Source organism: Crocodylus siamensis, chromosome 2 (assembly GCF_052110815.1).
Source record: "Crocodylus siamensis isolate JL-2025a chromosome 2, ASM5211081v1, whole genome shotgun sequence".
Taxonomy (NCBI): Eukaryota; Metazoa; Chordata; order Crocodylia; family Crocodylidae; genus Crocodylus; species Crocodylus siamensis.
In genome coordinates this window covers 145,122,855-145,150,021 of record NC_143396.1, presented here as the reverse complement: position 1 = coordinate 145,150,021, position 27,167 = coordinate 145,122,855, and the positions used below count along the sequence as shown (strand labels likewise).

The 27,167-nt window shown below is 42.2% G+C and overlaps 1 protein-coding gene across 4 annotated transcripts in view; it reads left to right on the top strand.

Annotated features, from left to right (window-relative positions):
* The first annotated feature begins 1,596 nt into the window (after positions 1–1,596).
* KLHL8 (kelch like family member 8) overlaps positions 1,597–27,167 on the top strand; it is a 69,334-nt gene continuing 43,763 nt past the window's right edge. Inside the window, exons 1-4 of one of the 4 annotated variants that reach the window (XM_090037029.1) lie at positions 1,597–1,727; positions 9,607–9,926; positions 21,731–22,279; positions 26,729–26,915. In XM_090037029.1, the coding sequence (XP_089893155.1) occupies positions 9,720–9,926; positions 21,731–22,279; positions 26,729–26,915 (943 nt within the window). In that variant the 5' untranslated portion in view covers positions 1,597–1,727; positions 9,607–9,719. Of the gene's footprint in view, positions 1,728–1,898; positions 2,030–9,606; positions 9,927–21,730; positions 22,280–26,728; positions 26,916–27,167 lie in introns of those variants that run through there. The other 3 variants (XM_090037032.1, XM_090037030.1, XM_090037033.1) reach the window with 3 other exon arrangements.

Genomic DNA, 27,167 nt, shown 5'->3' with positions numbered 1-27,167 from the left:
CATGGCTTTTCCCTTGAAGGCTGGCGGAGTCCAGCCTGCAAGGGCCTGCTTGGGCCCCCCGTGCTCCATCCCCTGCCCCACACACTAGGCCTGGGGCCAGGAGGCAGTGGGTTGGGAGTGAGGGGCACTGGGATGAGACTGGCCAGTGTTGTTTACAAATGGGTCCTGCTACAAAAAAGATTGAGAACCACTGATTTAGGAGAATTGATACTGTGTTTGATATGGGCTTGAGTTTCTCTGCTTATGCGGGTTTATTCTTTGAATTGCAGTAGCTGAGCCTCAAGACCCAAGTTTGTTTATCCATGTGCTCCAGGCGTGGGTGGAGAGCAGGGGGCTGCACTTTAGCTAAAACCGCTCTGAGAGTTGCTCTAATGAAAACACCCGGAGCATCTCATATACCAGCCCCTCCACACTTAAAAATGGCAGTGGGAGTGCTTTAACTAAAGCTTGTGCAATGCGCTTTACTTAAAGCGCCCCTGCCACCATTTTTAAGTGTGGGGAGGCTGATATATTAGATGCTGGAGTCAGCTGGAGTGCAGTAATAAGCATGTGTTAGCAGACTCAATTCACCTGAGCAGCCTCAGATGATGGATGGATTACTATTATGATTATGGCTGAGTCAATGGCTAATTGTGTAGGGTGCCGTTCTAGTCATGTGCAAATCTAGAGCCGCAGGTGTAATCTCTCCAAAGCTGAACAGTCTGGACACAGTAAAATTGTGTCCCGTAACTCAGAGAGAAACAAAATACTCAAGTCAAATTCATCATCTCTGTTTGCCCCCACCCAGAAGCTCAATGTAGATGGGTGGAAATTGTTCACAGCAAGAGAGATACTAGGTCAGTGGCTCCCAACCTTGGGCTGCAACCCAAATCAAGGTTATGGGGGTCTGCTCCTTGCTCCACCCTTCCCAGTGCATAGTCCATGTGGCTCTCGTTGCTGCTGCACCCCACAATCCTGGCCTGGCCCCGGCTCTGCTGGCGCCACTGGGCATGCCTGAGTCAGCAGCAACCTGGATTTAGGGTTACAGCAAAAAAAGGTTGGGAACCACTGTATTAGGTGCTCATTTTAAGTGCTGGGTTTTTGGTTGCAGCTGTGTTAGTCTAAGGATGTAGGTAGGCAAGGTTCTTTGGGTAGATGTGGTATCTTTTATTAGACCAACTGAGTAGTTGGAAAAAGGTCTTAGCAAACTTTTGGGCTTGCTAAGATATCACATCTACTCAAAGAACTGTGCCATTTTCAGTGAAGCACCTTATCCCCTATTAAGTCTCTCCACGATACCATGTATATAGCCAATATAGGAGCAAGACAGGCTATACAGAGCGTTTCAACGTAAGTCAAAATGTGTATTTAGAGTACTATCGTACGCCTAGTACTAAGAAAAAGATCAAGTGCATATAGGAGTCAGCTGGGAGGTGACCTTGAGAATGTCCTGGCCCGGGCCCTGAGCTTCCCAGCCCGGCCGCAGGCAGCAGGGGTGAGGGCCACGGACACAGGCGGCCAGCGCCTGCGCCTGCGCCCCGCCGCCTGTTTGCAGCCGGCAGCATCTGCCAGTGCAGCTCTGGGCGGCGCTGCAGGAGCCCGGGAGACTACGCCCCTCCCGGCGCGGCCGTGACGATAACGCTGACGCTAACGCTAAAGCCTGTAGCCCAGGGCAGCGGGGCCCACCCCCTCCTCCGGCCCGGAAGAGGTTGCGCTGCGCGCTGTTGCGGGCTCGGCAGCGGCAGGAGGTCAGTGTAGGCGTCCGCGCCTCGGGGCAGGCGGGGGCCGGGCCGGGTGCGCTGCCTCAGGCCCGTCCCCACCATTTCTTGCAGCGCTGCCTTTTCCCCACTTCGAGCACCCCCGGGAGGATTGCACTGGGCAACAGGGCGGGTCTCCGCAGACCCCGGAGGCTGTGGTGCGGGGTTGTGGGTTGCTGAGCGCTGACAGAGACGGCTTGGCGGGGTAGGCTGCGGCTGGGTCATTAGATCCCTGCAGGAGGCAGCTGTGCCCGCCGAGGTGACTGGTGACAGTGGTTGGGGAAGGCAGAGAGGTTGGTGGAAGCAAGACCCTGCCGTGCCCCTGCTTTCTGCAGTCTGCGTTTGAGGTGGTTAGTGTGTAGCCTCTGGCACTGCAGCTGCTCCTCCAGGGACCTGCATGCCAATGATGATCCAGAAACATCTGCCTCTGAAATCCCTCCCACTGATTCTAGGAGCATGGGGGGAGCAAGGAAATGAGCTGGGCTGAAAAGTATAGCCCCACATCCACCTGCCTGCCCGCAGCAGGGCAGGCCAGTCAGAAGGCAAGGGCAGACTGGCACATGGGTGGGAGTCCCCAGAGGAGCAGCTGGGGGTGCTGCTTATCCATGGGATGTTGGGGTAGGTGTAGGGTACCTGGCAGGTGGAGAAGCAAGCTTCTCACACAGGGGCTGGGCACCATGGCACTGTTAGAAAGATCTTGTGTTACCCAGTTGAGAATTGGTGTACTAGCCCTTCTCAATGCGTATTATAGTGTAAGCCTTTATTCCTTGAATATGGATGGTCAGAATTGCACATGTGATTTCAAATGAGGCTTCACTGGTGCCTTGCACAATGGCATGAATACTTCCCTACGTAGTGGAGCTATTATCTGATAATCTGAGGGTAACATTTTGGTTTTTTTAAGGAAACATCCTAGTGGTAGCTTATAGCAAACTTATAATCAGCTAAAGCATCTCACCTCCTCCATAGCTGATGAGTGGGAGCTCAGATTATTGTAGAAGTTGTACAGGATGGCTACTTAATGATTAACTTCATACCAGGGTTTGGCAGCCTTTTAGAGTGGTGGCCAGGTGTTTTGACAGTTTGCAGCAGTGAGCAGGTTGCATTCCCCCAGCTGTGTTGCTTCAGTCCCGTTCCTACAGCACCCCCTCCACTTACTGAATGCCACCAAAAGCCACTGCAATTTCTGCCACACATGCCAGTTAGGAAAGGCAAAGTTTAGCGGTGTGGACTAACTAACTCCAACTCCTCCAGATTCCCCAGTTTCTCCGTGGATGTTCCAATACTTCTATATTGATGAAGCCTTTAACTTTGTTTCCCTAGTAGACTTCACTATATTTATGTCATTTATGAAAATAAGATCAGCCCCAGAGCCGGTTTAGGAGGAACTTCACTAGTAGCCTGTTCTGCCCATCAGGGGGTGCCCCCTGTGCTCTGCTGCAAAAATGGTGCCTGATGCTGTGCTGGGACTTCAAACTCCAGAGGTAGCCATTGTAAATTAGGCAGGTCCCTACCCGTCAGTATATGATCTGGTGGTGGTCTACTTGCTCAGTATCTGTGGTGTGCATATTTAATGAATGTGATCTGCATTACTGACCTAAATTTAATTCTATTCTGAATTTATTTTTGTGCTTCAGCTAGAGCAGGGGTTTTCAATCTTTTTTGTTTGGTGTACCCCCAGCAGCTGGTTGAGCAGCAGGGAGTCCCCTGGCCGGTTGAGAAGGAGGCAGGGGGGTAAAGCATCATCATCAGAACTGCTGCTCCAAATTGCTGCCATGTACCCCCTGGGGACTTTCCAAGTATCCCCAGGGGTACATGTGCCCCTGGTTGAAAACTCGTGAGCTAGAGGATTCTGGTGTCCTAATGGAATATCGGTAACCTGTTTTGCATCACAAGTCACTTCAAAATGTAAAAAGTCCAAAACATAGATTTGGGAAACATTTAATATATTCTGTAGCACCAATAAAAATAAATGGAGATTGGAATATATTTAGAGCGAAGCCATGTGGCTTGGGTTCCATGTTTAATTAACTCATTGTCCAGGAAAAATGCACAAAGCTACCTCATTCTAGCTACTTCCAGAAAAGTTACTGGGGTTTACTGTTGGTGACAGAGATGGTTAGCAGTTGTTAATCTGAAGTCAAGCAGAAGCTAGAGCAGGGTGGCAACTTAGAGACAAACCTGTTTACAGAGAGATGTGCTTTTGCTTCCTCAGATCTGCTATCTACCTATGAAAGTGCATGGCTCTCTGAACCAGCTAGTCTCTTAAATTGCTACTTTCTTCTATGTTCTGCCTGTTGCTGAATTAAAAATAGGGGGTAACAGACCCCAGATTAAAGTAACTTTAGTGTGGCTCAACCAAAAAGTTAAAAGCAGTTTAGTGACATGGCCTACCTAGACTTTTCTCAGAGCAGAGCTATCTTACAGAACAAATGCAACCTAATTATAACAAACACCAGCATGTAAATAGTCCCAGAGGCTTGAACAGATTTTTTTCATTTTGACATGACTAATTGAGTAACCTATTTATAGAACATGCTTCATAAACTTTTCTCCCAGTTTCAGCAGGACTCATAATTATGTAATTGCAACAGTATTTTGATAAAAAGCATTTAGTCCTTTACAGTACAAGAAGTTGTCCAACACAGTATTTAAAATGAGACCTGTCCTTTTTTCTTTCTCTCTCTCTGAAGTTGAATCACTATTATTTTCAGGATTCAGAAAGGACTGCATCATGGCTGGCTAATCATTTATTTCAAATAACTAAATTCAGATCTACAAACAGTCTTGCTTCTTCTGTATAAGTACCATCTGCTAGCTTTGCGTCGATAACTATGTGTTACCTAAACTTTACCTCATTAACAAAGTGGAAGAAAGATAAGATGATGATTCCTCATTTGCTAAAAGCCTCAACTACCTCCTAGATATTAGAACTATGCATGCTTCTTATTCAGATTCCAAAACTTACAGCTTTCTACGAGCAACTTGAGGCAGGTATGTAATAATAGGCTATATGACATAACACATTTATTTTGAGGGACAGATTTGAGTATTCAGTTTTATTTAGTTCAAGAACCTCAATTTGGATATCTATATGAAACAGCTGCAAACCTTTACTTGCTACAGAATGGTGCTGTAGCATCAGGGGGCTTTGCTAGTTCATTGGTTTCATTTTAGTAGACAAAGAAGCTAATCTTTGGCTTGTACAAATAGATGCAGCTGTTTCAGATAAAATTGTTACATGATTTTCTAAAAAGAAATTCCTCTCTGTAGGCTGGATAGTTGATTAGGAGAATCTTTGGTCAAGAATTGTTTCATAGATTTCATAGACATTAGGGCTGGAAGGGACCTCGGGAGATCATTGAGTCCAGCCCCCTGCCCAAAGGGCAGGAAGTCAGCTGGGGTCATAGGATCCCAGCAAGATAAGCATCCAATTTACTCTTGAAGGTGTTCAGTGGAGGTGCTTGAACCACCTCCGCTGGTAGACTGTTCCAGACCTTGGGGGCTCGGACAGTAAAGAAATTCTTCCTTATGTCCAGCCTGAAACGGTCTTGCAGGAGTTTGTGACCGTTCGACCTCGTCATCCCTTGGGGTGCTCTGGTGAACAGACATTCCCCCAGATCCTGGTGGTCACCCCTAATAAACTTATAGGTGGCCATCAGATCACCCCTGAGCCTGCGCTTTTCCAGGCTAAAGAGTCCCATGGCTCTCAGCCTGTCATCGTAAGATCTGTTTTCCTGACCTCTGATCATGCGCGTGGCTCTCCTCTGGACTCTCTCAAGCTTCTCCACATCCTTTTTGAATTGTGGAGCCCAAAACTGGACGCAGTACTCCAGCTGCGGCCTCACCAAGGCCGAGTACAAGGGGAGAATGACGTCCCGGGATTTGCTCGAGAAGCATCTACGGATGCACGCCAGCATTTTGGTCGCTTTACTAGCCGCAGCATCGCATTGGAGGCTCATGTTTATCTTGTGGTCAATGATGACCCCCAAGTCTTTTTCTTCTGTAGTGCTAACCAACGTAGCACTGCAGCTCCTGAAAGGATGTTGGGAACTTCCAGAGAGGAATCCAGATTAAACTGTGTCATATACCATTTGACAGGCCAAGGAGGCTCGACTAATAGTTTTTTCCTGTGTATAACTAGCTACTTTTCATTAGGTTATCACACTTTGTAAACGAAATATGCAGAAGCAGCCTTTAACTTTGTAGTTCCAATCATTTACTAGTCCCAGATCTACTATCCCCAATTGTTCAAACTAAAGATGTAAGAAAATTGCCTGATCTTGAGGGCCATTAACTGATTCAGCAGTCTGTTTGGTTAGCCTTGGGACTGCTTAATAGTTATCAGGTGGCTTTGTAAATGGTCAATTTATGTTTAAGTTTCACTGTTTGCTTAAATAAATGTGTACTAGTACCAACTAAGTAACATAAAATGAAGACTGTAAGTTGTTTCAGGGAGGGGAGAATAATTTAAGACTGAACCAGAGGTTTTGCTCTGTAGTAGTAAGACTTGGTAGAAAGTAAGAAAGAAAAGATAGTAAGTAAAATCAGTGATTTCTAAGGCAGTTTGTGCTAGTAGAGGGGTCTGAACCTGGTTTTAGTTGATGAAGTCCTGAGTTAACGCAGTGCATTTGTTTTTATACCACGATAAACTGTCTAGATATCTAGATGTATCTAAACTATGTTAAGCAATAAATGCTGACTAGATGACTCAAATACAGAGTGTAAACCCACAAAAGAATAGTTTTCTTGTAATTACAGCAATTTTTGGTATTGAAATGTGTAACAAGTAACAGGCTGAATTTTCAGGCAGACAAAGTTTGCTCTTAGCTTCTTCCACTCTTCCAAGAGCTGCAGTTCAAATCACTTTCATTCATGGAAGGAAATGGATTCCATATTCCAGCTATTTATGTTACTAATCCATTGAAAATGCATTACTAATATAAAACACTTTCTGTACTTTGTTACTAAATATGGATATTTGCCTTCTACATGCATCTACACTACAGTTATCATAGACATACTTCAAGTAGCTTTAGATTAGCTAGTTTCTATATACATACATAGCACTGTAACTCCAACAGCATGGAGCACAGAACGGGTTTCAAAACTCTTTGAAGAAACTGTTAGCTGCATTGCTACCACTAGAAAAACCAACTAGTTCAAGGCTGGATGGGTGTGTTTACAAAACCTAGCAGTGTAGATGCGCCAAAGGTCAGAGTTAAGATCAGAAGCAATTTAGCTGTGAGGAGTCTTGCAAATTCCAGCATAACCACTGATTGGCACTGCTAGAATAGTTGCTTAAAAAAATAAATTAATTAATTAAGGAATCCCCTCCTCACCAGGGACTTGCTGTTTGCAAAGCAGCCACTCCCTATAGTATGGAAAGTGATCAAACTGATTTCCAAGCTAAATTTAGTAACACTAAAAGCATTGAGTGTGTCATTAGCAGCATCTTCAGGTTCATCTGTTTTCTGCCTCTCTCTCTTTTCTAGTAGACTTAAGTTTCATTAAATGGCATAGTTTTAGAAGAAAACAAAAAAGTAGTTTTCCACTCCAAGGAAAGTTACTTGCTTCTAAATTATTGAGCATGTTTAAACTTTTACTTTTAAAAGGTTTCATGGCTTCAGACCAGTCGCCTGCTTATCATTTCCTTTTAACTTCAGGCATTTTGAATCAGACTAAGATGGTGATAATTATGAATCAACTACTAGTTAGTTTTATAGTGTTTACAATCTGTAAATGTCACTATAAGATCTTCATTCTAACTGTTAATCAAGGAATGACAAATAAAAATAAGAAACCTAAGCAGCTAGACCAGTGGTTCTCAGTGTCCATGGACTATTTCTAAAGGGTCTGCGAAAGATGATTATGATCAATTAAAAGTGTGTGAATACCCACACTTACAATTCAAAGGGATTTGCACCAGTCAGCATTTTCAAACGAGTCTGCACCTCCATTTGAAATTTCTTAGGGGTCTGCAAATGAAAAAAGGTTGAAAAACACTGAGCTAAACAGCTGAAAGTTTTGTCCACTTTCCAGAAGTTTACTGTCCTGTAAGGCTTTGTTTGCAGCCCTAACATCTTTCTAATAAAATGATTCTGTTAATGATTGGAAGTGTATGTGTACTATGTGCACTCTTTCACTCTTCCTTGCAAGTTTCTAAACTTGTTCCCTTGCAGATGTAAAAACTCTAATTGTTCAAAGTACCTTAACTGTTTTGAAACTTTTAAAAGCCCAGCACCCATATATTATTAAGTGTCATCAAGTTAACGGGTCGAATTCTATTCCACCTATTCTGTTTCTAAGTGGATTTAGGTGCCTCAGGGCAGTTATTCCATTCTGTCCCTGAAAATTCAATTATGTATCTAACTTTTGTAACAGAGTCTTTTTACCCTTAAGACCTGAGTCTCAAAAAAAAAAAAAAAAAAAAAAAAAGGGCAGTGAGGTGGATAATGATGGTCTACCTTTTTCATTAATTGTTTTTCAAGGACTTGAGCAGGTTGAAATAATCACATTGTAGTGCCTATGTCTGCTTATACATCTAATAGATGGAACAGAACCAGGCCCCAAGGGCACCTATACATTTGTCCAACACCTGCTCCAACTCATGCTAATTAATCAAGTTGCTGGAGCATGCTAATTGGCATGTTCCGGCAGCCTTGGCATCGCATGTATTCAGCGTCTTCAGGTTTGAAAGTGATGGTGGGGGTGCTTTAACTAAAGTTAAAATGATTTCCCCCGACCCCCCCACACCGACACCTCTACCTCGTACCATGTGTAAAGACACCCTTACAAGTGGCTAAATTATTTCAACTCAAGTAATCAATTCATGTACAAAAAGTTACCCTTCCCCGTTTCCCATAACTTGTCTTACACAAGTTGATGTTGGAACTCAATATCGCGGCTACAGAGGACTTTACTAGAATTAATGTAATATAACCAGGTATATGCTTAATAATAACAGCTGGTTACTTGCAACATTTTGTCTGTAAAAACGCCTTTCCTACCATATATTCAGCCAGCACTCCTTATAATAGCAGCAGTTTAGGAGCAATGTAGCACCAACATTTTGCTATTAACTGTAGTACAGTTGACACCTGAATGACAAGTTCCAGATATGGAAAAATGCACCCTTTCCAGTCCTTATCCAACTCCTCCCCCACCCCATAGTTTTTCCATAGTCCTGGATGAAGTGCAATAGCAACACGGTCAAGACTTCTTTCCTGGACAAAAACTGTACCAGTCTTGGGTACTCGCACCTTCTCTGCCCAAGAAGTTTAAGTGTGGGTCTGAATGGACAGCAGAAAAGCCTTTTTGTTTTAATGCTTCAAAGATGGGGTGGGAGGGGGATATCAGTTGGTCATTTGAGATCTGTTTTAAATATTGCTTTCTACTGAACACCTCCTCTTCCCCTCCTCTACCCTCCTCCAACAAAACAGACTTCAGTCTCTTATTTTTCTCATTGTTTATTTGTTTGGATGTGCATTTCAATTCTTTGAAATTTGGAAACATTTAGGATACAAAATAGTTTCTCTGTTCCATTTCATTACACTTTATTTTGACTAGATATACAAGATATTTTCAGATTGAGGTGTTTTTTTTTTTGGTTTGTGGGGCAGGGCAGGGGTGGGGGTTGGTTAATGTCTGCTAAAGCACCTGTTTTCCCCAAGCTGAGAGTAAGTAACTCCTGAATAAAAAACTGCCTTCTTTGAAGGTTTCATAAATACAAGATACTCCCTTGTGGCTCTGGTACTTCCTGGTTGGTGGTTTCTTCAGAGCAGCAGGATTAAAAATAAGAACTTTGAAGCTACAAATCAGCTTTCTTCTGCTAGTGTACACTGGATCTAATCTCTTTGTTTTATTTTAGACATGAAAATGATAACTCTACTTGACTCTGGACCTGATTTTTGATGGGCTCCATTTCTCTTCTTGTCTTTATGGGAAGTGTTCACAAGATTTGTGTTGTGAAAGAAACTTCAGATGGCTTCAGAATCTATGCTCCCAGAGCAGGCAAAAACTCATCTGATAAAGGGGAAAAGGCAGCAGCAGCAACAGCAAGAGAGATCTTCAAACAGCGATAGTGAAGATGAAATCTTTATCTTTGAAGCCAATGAAGCATGGAAGGACTTTCACAACTCTCTCCTTCACTTCTATGAAGCTGGGGAGCTCTGTGACATTACATTGAAGGTGACAAATTGTCTTTCTTATCACCTGTATCTGTTATGTTAATTACCTGTTTATAACAGGTACTCTATAAATATGCTGCTGCATTACCAGTTGTAAGTAGTCACAATTTCCAGATTTTTGGGGGATATTTTTGCAAGTTGCTTGAGATCACTTGAACAGCTGCTGGCCCCTGAGAAGTTGAAGTTTCTGTCTCTTTGCATGAAAAAGAGAATATCAAATTTAGAATTTATTTTAGTTACTGTTTCTATTATGAAATTCATGAACTTCAGTACTTGCCAGCCCCACTTCTACATCTAGAATGCTGTCTCAAAAAAGTGTTCTGAATGGCTCCAGCCGCAGTCCTCTTTATTTGTCCTCTTTTACCACTTGCAAGAAATTTAGTTTCACCTCTTGGCTGAAGTGTTGTCTTTGCCACTCTTTCCCAGATCATTCCCTCAGTACATGTATTCTAGGAATCCCATCACTTCTAGTTCTCTGCTACAAACACAGGTGACAATGGGAAGGAGAAATACATGATTAAGTAGATGATTCAGTCACTTTATGCTTCATCTGTACATCACCTGTAGCATAAAGAATTTTGCAACAAGCATCCCTTCATATAATATACTTAATGCTCTTTTGGAGCTATACAGAAAAGTAGCAAGTAGGGATTGAAACATGACAAATACACAATAGATGCAAAAAAAAAAAAGGAAGAGGAGCTGGGTCCCTTCCCAAGTTCAAGAGGCAGTATTCTCATGAGAAGCACAACTGTCTTGCCCTCAGCTTCTGGGGCTTATTGCATGGTGTTCTTGGATCTTGTTTGGGGGGCACCATCTTCTCAGGAAGCTTCTGCCTAATGAGCTAAAATTTAATTCCATTCTTAGCTGACTGAACAGATAGTGTCCTATAGAGCACTGGCTTTCAACTTGTAGTCAGGGTCCACAGACTGTCTAAGGGGTCCACAAAAGATTATAATTATGGTCATCAAAAGTATGTGAATATCCACATTTACAATTCAGAGGGGTTGGCACTTCCATTCAGACTTTCCAGAGGGGTTCATGCTTCAATTAAAATTTTTTTTAGGAGTCTGCAAATGAAAGAAAGTTGCTCTAGAACCTATTGTGAAGAGCAGCAAAAAGGGGATCTGATATTTTATCTAAAGAGTGTTAAACATGGCCTGCAGAGTTACTATCTGGTGTACTAGGCTACCTGCAGACCATGGGAAGAGGGGCCCTGCCTGGGGGGTGGCCTGCTGCAGAATCCAAGGCCCTTGAGTTCAGGTGGGCATGGCACTCAATGCGGGAAGCTAAGTGAGGTCTAATACAGCTTGAGTCGCCGTCCAGCCACTTTGCCCATCACCACTGCCCTAGCCCTACCTCCCTGGCCATTAGCCCCTGCCACATGCCCCAGGCTGAAGCTGCTGCTGTCTCAGAGCACCAGGTAAATTTGACACCTGTTATAGCTGTTCCTTAAATGGAAGTGGGAGGTAGACCTGTTCTATCGTTCACGATAATTTATGTCTGTGGCCAGACAATGCAGCACTGGTGGAAAGTATAGAATGGATTCTTTTCACTTTTAATAGTTCTTGATGCATGAAGTTCTCAAAATCTATGAAAGCAGTGTGTGTTAATTCTACTTTGTCATTCCTGCAGCTGTACCCACACTGAAGCATCCAGAAAACTTGGAAGAAATCGCTAATTTACATGCCTGCATATGGAACTGTGTTTAATTATAGGAGCTAAAACCAGCATTGTGTTAAACGTTCAGGCATTGTTAGGTTCATACGTTTGTCAGGGAAAAGTTGCCATGGATGAGTGTGGTTTTTCAAATTCTGTTTATTCCTGTTTTTCCCCTTTATGTAACTCTGAATTGTTTTTACCATTGTATTAGACTTACAAAGTAAGTTTTGGTAAACTGGAATTTTCAAGTTGTATACCGATATTTCAGTCATAACATCCAACAGAGTGGAGCAGTATCCACAAGTCTGTCCAAATTCTGAAGTCTAAATACTTTCAGGACCTACAATTTTGGGCTTGAATAAATGGGATGAAATTTAATGCTGTTTTATCTCTGTACAGGTGAAATATTCTTTCACATGCTGAGACCAGCTGTGGTTCTAATAGATGATGTGTTAGCTCATGCAGGAAGGCAAATGATGGCTATAATTCTTTACAACTTGAAGTAGCTTTTAATTATTTTGCCACTGTTTGTTATTATTTTGAATAGTTGGTCTTTTGAAAAATATAATTATGTAGTATTTCACCTTACACAAATTGCTGTTTTGTAGATCAGGTAAACTGAAAAGTTCTGATCGAGACTTGTTGAGACCAGGTTAACTAGTTGAATTTATTTAAACAGGTGTTTTCATAATCATGATTTGGGTTGAAGTAGTACATTGAAGGAAGGATGTGAATGTTTAATCAACAGCAGCATGTGATTAGTTACCAGGCAAAGTAAAACAGAAGTCTGTACAATGGAGAATGTCTTTTAGAGCAAACCAGGTGGTAGGCTTTTCTTGGGCAAACATTATTGGTAGTAGTAACAGGAGAATTTGTTCAGTGAACTCTTATGCACTATGGTAATGAGACTTTTTTTTTTATTATTTCTTTTAAGAACTTTATCATGTGGCTACTGCTGCCACCATGCATACAGGTTGCTACTGGGAGGCAGAATAGTGGAAGATGTTAGTAGTCATTCACTCCGTATTTTTGCTTTATAAACAGTTCACTCTGAAATAAATGTGTTACTTTACAGTGCTTTCTTCCTTGTTCTTCTTCATTTTTATTCTGCAAACATTTTTGTTAAAAGGCCTTCTTTGCAGGCTTCATTGTTAACTAGATGTGTTATCCAGTTCTTTTAATAACTTTGTTTTTAGATGTTCATACTATTTAAATGGCACTTAGGAAAGGAGTCAAACTAAAACCAATTCTCCTGTATTATTTAGTTAAGAGCTTTTTTATTCAAGCCCTTGCCTTACCAGTTGATCTGCATTGACTTTGACAGATATGGAACTTCATCATCTTACTTCAGTGCTAATTCAAGAAAACAGGCTGTGAGGAACTTTTGTTGAAAGATAATTTACTAATTACTTGTTTTAATTATCAAAAACCTGAATTTGAAAGCTTTTTTTGCCCTAGGATAGAATCCTTAAGAATATATCCCTGTCTTTTAGAATAAATAAGCATGTTGCAGGGGACCTAATCTAGATTTAAACAAAGCATTTCATACTGCCCCTCACTGGAAATTAGCTGTACTGATGGAGGATTTGTATAGCAATCACAAAATGGATAGAGTTGTCTGAAAGGAGATAGCAGTGAATTATGCTGCAAGAGGATGATGGTATTGGAGAGAAGTTATTAATGGTATGTTCATGGATTAATCTTGAGATCTGTATACTGTTTTAGCCTTTTCATTAGCAATTTTAGTGCAGGAATCAAGTAGATTTACAAAGTTTGTAGTTGGCACAACTGGGACATATTTCCAATGGTGAGTATTCTTCCTATATGATCTAATTGGATTATTATACAGGAAACATTAAATAGTCCGAGCGGAACAATTTAATAATAAGTACAATGCCATGCACTAAAGGACCGATATCAAGATGTTAATTTTTAAACTGGAGGCAACTAAGACTGTATATATGCATTCAGATAATTTGGGAGAATTGTCCCAGTTGTGTTCTTGTGGCAGAGAAACTTAACCAGAGCTATGTGTAAAGACACTTGAACACTGAGACCTTGAAGAGTGGAGGGCTTACAGTACTGACACTGTGCAGAGGGGGTGTTTATGCCTGTGCATATATGTTAATATACTCTGTAGAATCCTTGAAGCTGTCTAGTAACAAATGACTGCAGTGCATAGGGCAAACCTGATTGGCTAACTCAGATGGCCTGTGGTCTGCCTATGCTGTCAGCATGTACAGATGCTCTCCCTGGAACTTTGGTTGTGTCCAGGTTATTTTTCTCCTGGAGTGATGATTTTTCCTTGTAGGGTGGGGCAAGGGGGAAGCTAGAATATCTATACACTCATGGTTTTGTCTGGCAGGGTAGTGGTTCTCCCAGGAGAAACTGAATATCTGTATAATTGCCCACTCATGCCTTATTTTGTGTGGAGGGCTGCTTACTGAGTTTTGGCAAGTCATCGAGGGCCACATGACAGGCAGCCAGGGTAGCCAAATATTAATTTTCTACATTTTTTTAGGGACCCTGCAGGCCGGATACAATGGCCTGGCAGGCCACATCTGGCCCACGGGCTACATTTTGCCCACCCCTGGTATAAGGCCTAAGAAAGAGAAAGACCTGCATGTACTGGTTGACCAAAGGTTAACAGTGAGCTGCCAGTGTGAAGTAGCTATGCAAAAGATTAACTTAATTCTAGGATTTACTAGACAAGTTTCTTTTTTATAAAAACAGGAAACCATCGGTACTACTGTTCAAGGCATGGTAAAGCCACCATTTAGAATATTTGGTAGAGTTATGGTTAGCTATGCTCAAAAAATTAACTTAAACTGGGGGCAGGTACAGAGAAGGTGTACTATGATGGTTTCAGGAATTGAAAGATTGATTTTTTGGGAAGAGATTTATTAAGCCTAAAAAAAGGAGAGAGTGGGATGATGTATTGGTTGTCTTAAATACACTGCTAAGGTGAGCATCAGGGAGGGATATGACTGGAGCATGCTAGAGCATGTTTCCCAGCCTGTTGGGCATTGCTAGCCCAGCCAAGTGTCCCCAACCCCCTGTGTTTCCCCCCACCTCTTCCCGACAGGGGGTTAAACCCCTGTCCAGGAGCTGCCCCACCTTGAAGGGAACCTCCCCTTCAGGGAGTTCCTCCTAGCCTGGGTTCCCCAGCCCAGGCAGCCCTGAGCAGCTGAGGGTGATTCCTCTTCTCCCTCTTCCCAGCTACTGATTTGCTTCAGCTGCTACCACAGGAGGGTGGGAGAAGGAGTCCTCTTGGCTGGGTGCCTGCCTGTGCAGCTCATCATGGGGGCACCAGGGAGCCCCTGCCTTAGAGGCTTCCCTCCACCCCAGCCTGGGTCCCCCAGCTCTGGGCAGCCCCAGGGAGCTGAGGAGAATTCTTCCCCTCCCCAACCCCAGAGCTGCTCGCCTCAGCCCCTGTGAGTCTCAGGGATAGCCCAGGGCAGCCTTGGGGATCGGAGGGAAATTTTTCCACTCCCCTGCACTAGTTTTGTCTTAGTTTGCAGCAGCTGAGGCAAAACTGGCTGCGGAGGAGTAGGAGAATTTCCCTTCACTCCAGGGCTGCCTGAGACTCGCAGGGGTTGAAGCAAGCAAATTCTGTCCCTAGTCTAAAAGGACAAAATAAAACAAGAGAATGAACAAGAAAACAAAACTTAAAAAGGGAAGTGAGAGCATCAATGTGAAATGGAAACCCTTTAAGCCAGTGGTTCTCAACATTTTTTAGACTCCATAGCTTGCCTCCATAGCTTTCATGAATTGAGCAGTGTACACTTACAAAAACTAATTTAGTAAGTACAGTGCTTGCCTCCTTGCAGAGGGGCCAGGCTGGAATAACCTGAGCCTGCTTTTATCTGTGTATCTTCTTACACTTCCTGCAGCACCCTTCAGCAGATCTCATGGCACCCCAAGGTGCACTGGCATCCTCAGTGAGAATTATTGCCCTCACTAGTATCCTAGCCTACCTTTGTTTGCTAAATACCTGCTGCCCAGAAAGGTGGGTATAGTTGGATATGGGACTTTGGCTGTTGCTTCTACCAGTAGCTGGAAACTTCTTGTGTCTGGGTTTAGAAAGTCTTGCTTATGTGCTCAGGGTCAAACCATTTATCCCATCTTGGGTCAGGAAGAAATGCATTTCTCCCAAGGCAAATTAGCAATTATGGGTTTTTGGTGTCTCTCTCTTGCCTTCCTTAGTAACAGAGAGCATAGTCCTTTTTGTTAGAATTGTAAGGACAAATTCTTGTCCCCCTGGAGTGGCCTGCTTTGGTAAGGCTCTGTTCTCCCTTCTATTTCACATGTAGCCTGTAGAATTTATTTTTTAATTTGTTTAATTAGCTGTGGTGTGCACAGGGGAGAGGGTGCATAAAAGGTGGCCAGCGAATGCAAAGAATTAAATTAGGTAGCCCAGCTCTGCAGCCTATGTTGTTTACTGTTAGGCAGATTTGTTCATGAAGAAAGGGCAGGCCTGAGCAAGTTTAATGATTTTTGTGCTTCTTCAAAAGGCTAGCCGGAGAACAGGAAAAGCACTTAATTTAGAAACCACCAGAAGACTGCTAGTGATATTTTAGTGATATGTGCTATGAACATCTTTCATAGAATCAAGGATTGGAAGGGGTATCAAAGGTCATCTGGTCGAACCTCTAGCACAGATACGTGGAACCATAAGAACAGCATCCCTGCATGTGTCTGAAAAAAACATTTTGGCAAAAGAAGCAAGCTCTTATCGCTTAGGAAAAATATCTTTGAGCTTTCCTTAACAGAAGGGCAGAGGATTTGTTGGACAAAGAACTGTTCTATAATATTTCTTGAGTGTCTCAAGCAGATTAATGGTGCATGGTATTTGTGCTGATTTTAAAGGCTTTCATAAAAGATAAATTGTCTGCTAATTGCACAATAGCATGTTATCATAGGAGAGTTCAATTATAATTTTTGGTTTGGTATTTTTCCTTATTGCGAACTTTGTATCTTGGCAATTAACTCCCCAGTGCGCCACATTATGGGCTAATGGGAGCTATAGAAAAAGAAGAATTTTGTATTTAACCTTTAAAAACACCTGTACAGGCTAAAAAAAAACCTTAAATGTGTACAGACATCATACACAGCACACACTCCCTATCTGCTGTACAGTTATATGTAGATAATAGCTGTACAACCTTTTTCAAAAAGAAGCTAAAAGAAACAAGTAATTTATAGTGCTATTGTAGGTTATACATGCTGTACTTGATATCAATATTGGCTCATCCACCCTGGTCAATCTTCAGCCTAAAATCAATAATTCAAGTAGGGCAAAAGTACTAAATCTAACAGGTTCTAGATTCTAACTGCATACAATTTAACACAGCCATTCAGTAGAATCTAAGTATATACATTCCAAAAGAGACAGGTAAAAATAGGCCTCTGCTTGAGGAAAATGATAGGGCATAGTAAAGAGAAAAATGCCCCCAAATTTACAAAAATAGTAATGATGGTTTGTATCAGCTAAAACAAATATCACCTTGGCCATAGTTCAGAGATGATACAGTCGCTTCTTGAAGCAGCTAGCTTTGGCGTCCACAAAAAGCTACACTTGATTAACATTGGGGCACAGTCAAGAAAGGAAATATAGTTTAACAGTAGAGGAGAGATTCTCTTGGGAGGGATTGCATGAAAAGCATCTGTAAAAAAAAAAAAAAAAAAAAAAAAAAAAAATTATGACACTGAAGTTCATAAAGGGGATTTAAAAATAAATCTAAATAGCGAACTTTAAACTTCCTTTTATTTTTTTTTAATTGTACGTTAATGTAATTGTAGCTCTTTGGGGAGGAAGACGCAACATAACAAGAGAGTTTCCCGGTGCTTTTCATAATTGAATAAGAAATAGTTCAAGAAACAGCCAAAGTGTTCTTGGGAAAACTATGTCTGTCAAAGCGTTAAGAGACCTATAACCTATGTGTACCAATGTGTAATATTGTCCTAGAGCAGGGGCGGGCAACATATGGCCTGCAGGCCATATCCGGCCCACCAAGCACTTTAATCCAGCCCGCAGGGCCCACCAACAAATTGTACCCTGCTCAGCCCTTCAACCCACAAGAGTGGGAGCCAGGTGCCCATGTGTACACATAGCCCCAAACATACCCTATTGCACCTTATTCCCACCCTTGTGGGCAGAAGGGCCTGGCCCAGCCAGCACATAGCTTCTGCATGGGGCAGCCCCTGGGGACCTGCTCTACCTCCCAGGTCTCACACTGGTTCCTAGCAGCAGGTAGGGAAGTGGCATGCGGCTGCAGCTGGGCAGGAGCATGGGCTGCACAGCATAGGAGGGAAACCCCAGGTGCCTTCCTCTATAGGGTGGAAAAAGGCAGCCCTCTGCAGTACCTGTGGCTTCCTTCCCATGCCTGGCGAGTGCAGGGGCTGTGTGTGTGTGCAGGGGGTGAAGGCAATACAGACTGCCTGGCAGAGGTTGTGCCTCTTGCTGCGATGTGTAGCTCTGGTCGGAGCTGTGTCTGTATGGGCACGAGTGCCCTGAGCACCCCCACCTGCTGTTGCACTGTGGGAGGAGGGGACCCACAAACCCACACCTTGCCCTCCAAACCCCCCACTTATACACAACCCCCCAAAATACCCTATGCCCCCCTCGCACACAGTGTCAACCCCTCACAAACCACCCCCACACACTGCCACACCCTACCACTCACCCCCCAATGTATGAGACTAAGAATTTATTTTTGAGTTAATGTGCAATCACCTCTATGTACACTATGCAAATACAAATCATGACAAATATTTTTTGTAGTAATTAAAATATGTTATAGTAGGTGTTTGACTTTTAGCATATAATTTAGTTTTTTTCTGGTTCTGAGCTGGCAAGCCCTCCTCCCAAAAGGAGCATTTCTTGGTGGGGGGAGGGGGGGATGGTGGACAAGGGGCGGGACTTCTGGTGGCAAAGGTCAGGGGTTAGGGGTGGGATTTCTGGTCACAAGATGGCAGCCAGGGGGTGGGGCTACTGTCAAGGGGTGGGGCTATCTATGCAGCCCTTGACAGCTCACCAAAACTTGTGAAGTGGCCTTCTAGCCAAAAGAATTGCAGACCCCTGTCCTAGAGATCAGTCCTTTGTAGAAAATTCAGAGGTTTGGCTCAGGCTGTCCTTTGCTGATTCCCATTTCAGGGCCTTGATCTTTGCTTTCAGCCATCCTTGGGTTATTTCCTACTTCTCATCTCTTGGTCTTATTACAAGAGTCTTTTCCAGGGGCTTGGCTTACCTTGCTTTGTCTCTTACTGTTGGGGTTACTGACTGCAGTCCACTACATCTCTTTACTTTCTCTTCCCTTCCATTTTTCAAAGTTTCCAAGATGGAGTTCTCAGATCAAGGGCCTTTGTAATTGCTCAGGCCTTCCTTTTAATTCTCCAGAGCTGGAGCCTGACCTGTGATAGGTTATCTGGATGGCTAATCGTCACTGAGTTCTAAATTCCCTACCATGCTAAGTAACTCTTTCTCTGCTGTGTGAGAATCCCCTCACAGAATCCTACAAGTGTATGCAGAAAAGCAAGTACTCTTAGTAACAGGAAAAAAATATGGATAGAGAGTCTTTTCAGAAATGCACAATAAGCATATTATGTTTTATTAATGCAAAAACATTAAAAATATCTGGTGGATGTGTTCTCTGAATAGGGAGTCGCTTACGGATATCGATGTAGTTGCTCCATGTTTCTGTTGGAGGTTTTTCAGTGTCTTTTTATTTGAGACTTTCCTGGGGATGTTAAACAAACAAGAAGAGGTGGCATAAACCACAAAGCTTATTTCCTATAGCATGTTTCAAGCTTATTGTTCATGTTTTTAAAATTTGAACATGCAGTGTTGAAAAACAAAACCAAACCTTTTGGTTTAAATGGCTCGTTTTAGACTTACTGTTAATGCCTGAATATTGTTTGAGTCTAGTTGTTGGATATAGACAATAATAATTGAAAGCTAAAATGGAAACCAGCTAAATGGTAATCTGTGAACTAAAATGATTCATTCTTAAATGTGGTTTGTTTTTTGTGGAAATTGGGAGTTTTCTAATTAACATGTTGTTTTTAAATACAGTATGAAAATATGTGGAAGTAAAGGACAGAAGGGCACTCAGTTGAGAAACTGAATCAAGAACTCTAGTTGGAAGACTTTTTGGTAAATCAGGTTTAACAGGAACTAGGTGTTGTAGCTTTCAGATGGAGTGTTGACAGGACTGCTTTTCTAAGTAAATAGTTCATTTTCTTCATTGTTCTTTGGGTGAACATGATACCTTTTATTAGATGAACTTAAATAGTTGGAAAAATTTTTCTTAGCAAGCTTTGGAGTTTAAACGCCCTTCATCAGGCTAAGGAAGCATCTGCAGTTGGTGTGTACTCTTCCTAGATGGAATGAATAGATATCAGATTCACCCAAAGAACCTTGTCTGCCTATGTCCTTAGACCAACATGGCTACAACGTACACCCCATTTTCTTCATTGCACACTTTAACCAATTAAAAATCTGTCAGAAGCAGTAAATATACATGATGGCTTCAGTTAAGTGGGAAATAGTACCTATTCTTTTCTGGTTCATTAATTTAAATGGATGATGTATCATTATTAAAGAAACTAGCCAATGGCCCATCAAAAATGAAGGGGGGGCTGGGATGGAGTGCCACCACCCAACACCCCATGCTGCCGCTGTTCTGCCTCTTGCAGTGATCAGGGTGAGGCACTACTGGCCTTGGCTCCCCCACCCTCTGTCCACTCCTTGATGCAGCTTCAGAATCATGCTTGGAGCTGTTTACTTCAGCCAATCAGAGTGCAAATAAGGTGTTACAGACAGACAGACGTAGGTTTTTATAATATTAGAATGAATAAAACACTCTTGTGGTACTGCAGTGTAACAAACGGTTAATGCAACATCTGTGAACAGAATGTTTATCAAAGTTAGGATGCCTGAATGTTCTTGGCTGCTTTGTAGCGCTGACATATTGTGATATATCTTGCGTGTAACAAACTGAAATACTTACAATTTGATGAAGGCAACTATTTTGAGAGTGTCCTAGTTTCATAAACTACTTGGCCTCTGTTTTGTTGATCCATGGAATTTCTATGACCGTGGACTAGTTTTTAGCCCTGTAGCTCAGATTTGTTGCATATAGTTCTCACTAAAAACTGAATTGTTGCTTGGTGGGTGAGTATGTTGGCCAGTACCTTAATACAGTATCCATAGATAGATGTGGAAACTATTAGGGGTGTGCAAAACTGACTACTTTCAATTCGGATTCAGCCCGAATCAGGAACAGTGATTTGATTAGTTGATTCGGATCACTGTCCCTGATTTGATTCCGGTGAATCTGAAGATTTGCTGCTGATTCAGAAAATCAGCGATTCGGCCATAGACGTAGCTTTAAATGTTGTTTCTACATACCTCAAGGTACCAGGTACAGCTTGTGAACGCTGCGATGCTGGGGCTGGTGGAGCGTCCCACAGGAGTGCGGGGGGGCCATGTAAGCTTGGCGGTGAACCTGGAAGTGGACTGGTAGTACTCCTGGTCCACTTCCGGGTCCACCGCCAGGCACGCAGGGAGGTCCCCCACCCCCCGCCTCCCTGGCTTGGTGATTGGCCCCAGAGGAACCCTGGGTACCCCCCCAGACCTAGGAGGCACCATTTGCTGAGCCTGGGGGGTGTGGGTATAAATAAAATGAAAAACAAAGGTTGACTGATTGAGTGTGTAAGCTAAGAAAGACTAGCAATCCTCTGAGATTGGTTTGAAATACATTCTCTTAAGGAAATTTTGCTTTTGCTATACTTTTTGAATAGGCACTGAGGATGGAGAGGTTCTTTCATAGAATGAGTTGCAAAGATAATTGAGGGATTTGGCTGGGATTATGGCTGTTGCCTTTTCTTGTTCTATTGACTTAAAAGGTCAAAAATCTAAAATGAAAATTGGCCTTTTGGAATACTCTGCAGCTGGTTTTTAATGCCAAAAACGAGCAGCCAAGGGAACTTATTTTTTTTGCCAAACACTCAACACCCCACTAGTTAAAAGTATTGGATCCCAGCCTCAGCTTTGCTGGTCTTGTTTCTTTTCTTTAAAGCTGGAAGAATAGGACTAAAACTAACCTTTCATTGATATGATTTCTCTTCCTTCCTTGACAGGTTGGTTCAAAGCTAATCTCCTGCCATAAGCTGGTGCTGGCTTGTGTTATCCCTTATTTCAGAGCCATGTTCCTTTCTGAAATGGCTGAAGCCAAACAGACACTGATTGAGATTAGGGACTTTGATGGTGATGCCATAGAAGATTTAGTGAAGTTTGTCTACTCTTCCCGACTTACTTTGACTGTTGATAATGTCCAGCCTCTCTTATATGCAGCCTGCATTCTTCAGGTGGAGCTTGTAGCAAAAGCTTGCTGTGAATATATGAAGCTACATTTTCATCCCTCCAACTGCCTGGCAGTGAGGACCTTTGCAGAAAGTCACAATCGTATTGACTTGATGGACATGGCTGACCGGTATGCATGTGAACACTTTACTGAAGTGGTGGAATGTGAGGATTTTGTCAATGTGTCACCTCAGCACCTGCATAAACTTTTGTCTTCCAATGATCTGAACATTGAAAATGAAAAGCAGGTTTATAGTGCTGCTATCAAGTGGTTTCTTGCCAATCCCCAGCATCGTACTTTATGGTTGGATGAAATACTTGCTCAGGTATGAAAGAGTGGGGCACAGGCATATGCATGGGTGGATCTAGGATTTTGGAAAGTGGGGTATAGATGGTGCAGTGCATCATCTCATGTTATATAATACACATTTTTCTTCAGTTAAAAGAAACTAGAAGCTACACTAATAAGCTAAGGACCTAGAGCTATAGTATTTAGCTTGAGGGGGAAAAATGGAATGTGCATTCATTTGCTAAGATCTTGCTTCATTAGCCCTGCAGTCATAATTAAATGCATGTCTTTCAGATTCATAAAATCTAGCCCTTTTGAGTATCTAGACAGTGTATCCAGTGCTTCATTGAAAATTATTTCCTCACCTGAGTTAACATTTCCACACCTGACTTAATGTTTTTAGGTAGAGTTAAGAAACAGTTTGCAAGGCTATGCAATAGAAACTACATTACCTGGAGCAAATAACAGACAGCAGAATTGCAAAAATAAGGATAGCTTGAGTAATGGAACCAATAAAGACCATGAGAAGGAAAGAAGATCATTAACACCTGTGGAATGAAGAGTTTAGAAGGAATCAAGTAGATAATAGTGATGCCTGAATAAAACTGCTGCTGCTACTGCTAGACAGTTGGTTTTAAACTTTGGTAGACCAGGAATCAAAGTGGGGTGCAGCTGCACCATTACTCTCCTCCTGGATCCATTCCAGGTATATAGTAGATTTTTTTTCCTATTATTTGAGCTATATATCCATCCTTTTACTTGGAGTAGGAAATAATGATCGTCAGAGAGCAAGGAAAATAAAGTAAGTCTTTTCCTGTCAAAGTGAATAATTGGTTTTAGTTTTGTACTAAAAAACAAACTTTATTAATCGAATGCTAGGTTCCTGCTATGCAGGACACTTTTTCCTGATGGGGAATGGTACAACAATTCTGTCAAAATAGTAGCTGTCTTCTATGTAGAGAGACTGCTAGTCTAACCTTGGATATCAGAAAATGAAGTAAAATTCTTACCCAGTTCCTGGAAAGAAAATAAGTCATTTCAGTCACTGAAATTTAATGCTATTTAGAATAATCCTAAAACAGTATCCTTAAATGTATCCTAAAATGCATACAAAATTAAATGGAGTACATTAACCTATGCCTATTTATCCATTAGTCAATGCTATTTTTAAAAAATAAGAGATTCTCTTCCTTTACTGAGGAAGAACAAAGTTTAAATAGCTGGAGGTTATATCAGTAGTATATGTACTACTGGTCCAGCAATGGTAAAAGCAACATTAAGTAGTGTGTTCCTTTAGTGTTCTAATTATAAATATAAATTTAAAACACTGATAAGCTCTTTCAGTTGTGGACAGGTGGTTGATCTTTGTTCATGCATTTATTAATGCTTGGCCTGAGAAAATGAACATAAGACACACTGTGAACAGTTTTTTTTTATGAAGACTGTAGGAAGAATTTGTATTCATGAATAGATTATTTATATTGCTTTCAAAGGGCATTACTGAAAAGGGGCAACAGGTCAAATGCAGAGTAGAAATCCCCCCTACGTTTTCCCTGTTACAATTCTATATATTTACTCTACATAAGACCAACATACTCTGACACCACAGTGTTAGAATCCCATATTCACTGCAGAATTTTGTTCCCAAATCTAAGCTTTTATTAAACTTACATTTTTTTTAGTTGCACTAAAAACGTTGCAAATAGACACTGAGTGCCAATACATGCATTTAATGTTTAAAAGACAAACTAAGAGTAGTACAGTGTCCTAGTTACCTTTAGGAGTTTGGAAAATTACAGAATAGAATTGACCTTTGTCATGGATTAACTGTTTCACCGGTTAAGTTCATAGCAGAACCGCTGTTTGCATGATGATAGTACATAGAGATTGGTTGACTTGCTGATCTTGCTATACTGGGGTACCTTTTGCCTTCCCATACACTGTAAACCCTAGCTACTTTGTACCTATTTGCCAAAACCTCCCATTCCCTACAAAAACTAGAATGCGGTTAGGTAGTTGAGGGAAATTGTGCAGTGTGGTAAAAATTAATCTTAGGAGCAGTACAGTTTAATTAAATAATTAAAGGAATATTAGACTTTGTTGTTCACCTCCTAATATAATTAGAGAAAATTCTAAGACTAATTAATGTTTAAAACTGCTATAGCATCTTAATTTTGTTGTTGTGGTGTGGGGTAAATCTGTGGTCCATCATAGCTATTGTGGATTGTTTGCCATGGAGTACATGGGGTGGAGTCTTAGTTGTTGGATCCTACTGGGAAATATTAACCTCTGATACTGATTTGAGCCGATGATTATCTGAAAATGTAAGCTTGTTCCTTTGGCTAGTTTTTCTGCTGTCTTTAATCCTACCTTGTTTTTAGCAATGTGTTTTGATAAGGCTTGGTGTTATCTCTTTGGAATAAACCATTACAGGGAAGGAGCTTCAAAGCAATATTTTAGATAGATGATTAAATGAGGTTTCTTCAACAGTCTGTGAACTGCAGGAGGCATTGATCAGTAACAGATCACCAATTGGAATTTGTAACTCCTTGCAACAATATCCCTACATTTTATGGCTAGACTTTCTGGGAAGACATCTAGAGACAGGAGTTGGAAAGACATATGCAGTAGGTCTGTGTGAAGCGGCTAATATTCGCTTCGGATTTGGCTGATTCGGGGCACAGTGATTTGATTTGGTGATTTGAATCACTGGCCTGATTCGGCAGCAGCTGAATCTCTGAATTGGCCAGGCCCATCTCCCTCCCTGCCCATCCCAACTCCTAGCACCTGAGGGGAAAAAAAAGCCCCAGCTCAGCAGATGCTGCCGGGCGGGGGGCAATCCCCACTGCCCCATGCTGCATGGGGGCTCTGCACAAACCCTTGAACCCCTGTTCCCCCAGCCTGCCCACGGGTGCCCCGCACGGGCCAGTACCAGCCCTTTAAGAAAAAAGAACAAAACCTGAAGAAACCCTAAGACTTGCTGCTCCTGCTGGCAAGGGCAATCCGCACTGCCCCCTGCCACATGGGAGCTCTTCAGGAGCTTCCCCCCCCCCTCCCCAGGCTGCACCAGGAGTGGTGAGCCAAGGTGAGGTTTTCCTTGGCTTTTTTTTTTTTTCCTTTAAAGGTCCAGAGTCCTGGCAGCTGGGGTGGGAGCAGGGGGTATTGAGGGGGCTTGTGCAGAGCCCCCCATACAGTGTGGGGCAGTGGGGATCACCCCCTGCTCTTTAAAGTAATGAGCTGGGGTGGGCAGGGGCAGCCATTGGGGGGCTGGCAGGGGTACTAGGGCTCCCCTCCCCTAGTACTTACCAGCTTGGAGTGGCTGCAGCTCCCTGCTGCAGCCACCAGGGACTGCCTGAATCATCCAAAGCTCTCTGAATCTTTGCTGGAGATTTGGAGAGCTTTGAATCAATTTGGACCTTTAAATCGGTCCCCTGATTTGATTCAATTCGGAGCTTTGGCCACCGAATTGGGCTGAATCTCCTCTGAGTCGAACCACCACCTGAAGCTTCGCACAGCCCTAGTATGCAATGCCTGTTGGTTTCAAAACTGAAATAAGTTAGGCCAGGTGAAAAATGACACCATAATGCTTTAAGTTACATGTCAACCAGCTTTCCCACCGCAGTGCAGTTGTACTAGTCTCACATCTGTATGGATTAGGTCTCAACCTGGTCTAGTCCTTTCTGATAACTAGAATTAATAGTTCTGGTCCTATAACTTGTATTCATTTTCTGGCCTCCTTTCCTAATCTGGCACCAAGGATTTGCTCCTTACTTTGAGTAGTGTATGTTCCACTAGTGTAGGCCTACCTGTTCTGTACCCCTTTGCAACAAGGGACTATACCAGTAAATTCTGTGTCCATGAACTTACAGCTCTGTCTTGCTAGGTGTGAAATCAAAAAAGCAGTACCTGCAAATCTTTTTGCAAGTCCTCCTAGTGTAGTGTTACACTGGCCATAAAGAGTTCTAATCTTTACTGGTTTCCCAAGCAAAATAAGTCATACCTATAAAAGCATTTTTATGCTGATATAGAAAAGTAAATGAATCTTTTACCTAACATCACTACTTCAAGCAAAAGTATAGACATTGGCCTAATATCAACTGGAGAAAAGGAAAGTAAATAGCACTGCTTTAAGGCACCACTTGGTTTTGGCAATAGAAACCATTATTGCAAACAGGTGAAGTGCTATTTGCATACATATTCTAAAACAAGCCAGGGGATCTTCCAAGCCCTGCCTAAAAGCAAAACATACGAAGAATTTTGCCAACTGAAAACAAACTTTCTTATTCAGCCTTCCCAAAAAAATAAAGGTAATGGAATTTAACTATTCACTTTGCAGTGTGTTTTTTTTTTGTTTTTTGTTTTTTGTTTTTTTTTTTGACTGATACGTTACTTTGGGGGTACAGTGTGTTATGTACGCAACTCATTAAATCTAAGGATTAAAATACCAATATAGCGTATTATCCAGAACTATGTGCATTCCCATTAGGTACGTCTGCCTTTGTTGCCCATTTGTTTCCTTATGGGTGTTGTGGCAAAAGAAGAGATTGTTAAACAGAATCTAAAATGCAGGGATTTACTGGATGAAGCAAAAAACTACCACCTTCACCTGAGCAGCAGGGCAGTGCCAGACTTCGAGTATTCCATCCGCACAACACCGAGGAAGCAAACTGCAGGTAATTAAATGGGGATCGGAATATCCAGTATTGAGAATGGAGGGAGCTCATCTTGGTAGGGCTAGATGGTATGGATTAAATTATTGGTTATGACTAATATATGGTTTCAGGAAGAAACATCTTAACTGCAGTGCTTAATATGTATTACCAGTTTTACTAAAAATGTTCATGGTAATACTTCAGTGGTTTCAATTTACATAGATCAAATTGAAACATTCAACTCAAAACTTATAGGAAGAATACTAAGTGCTG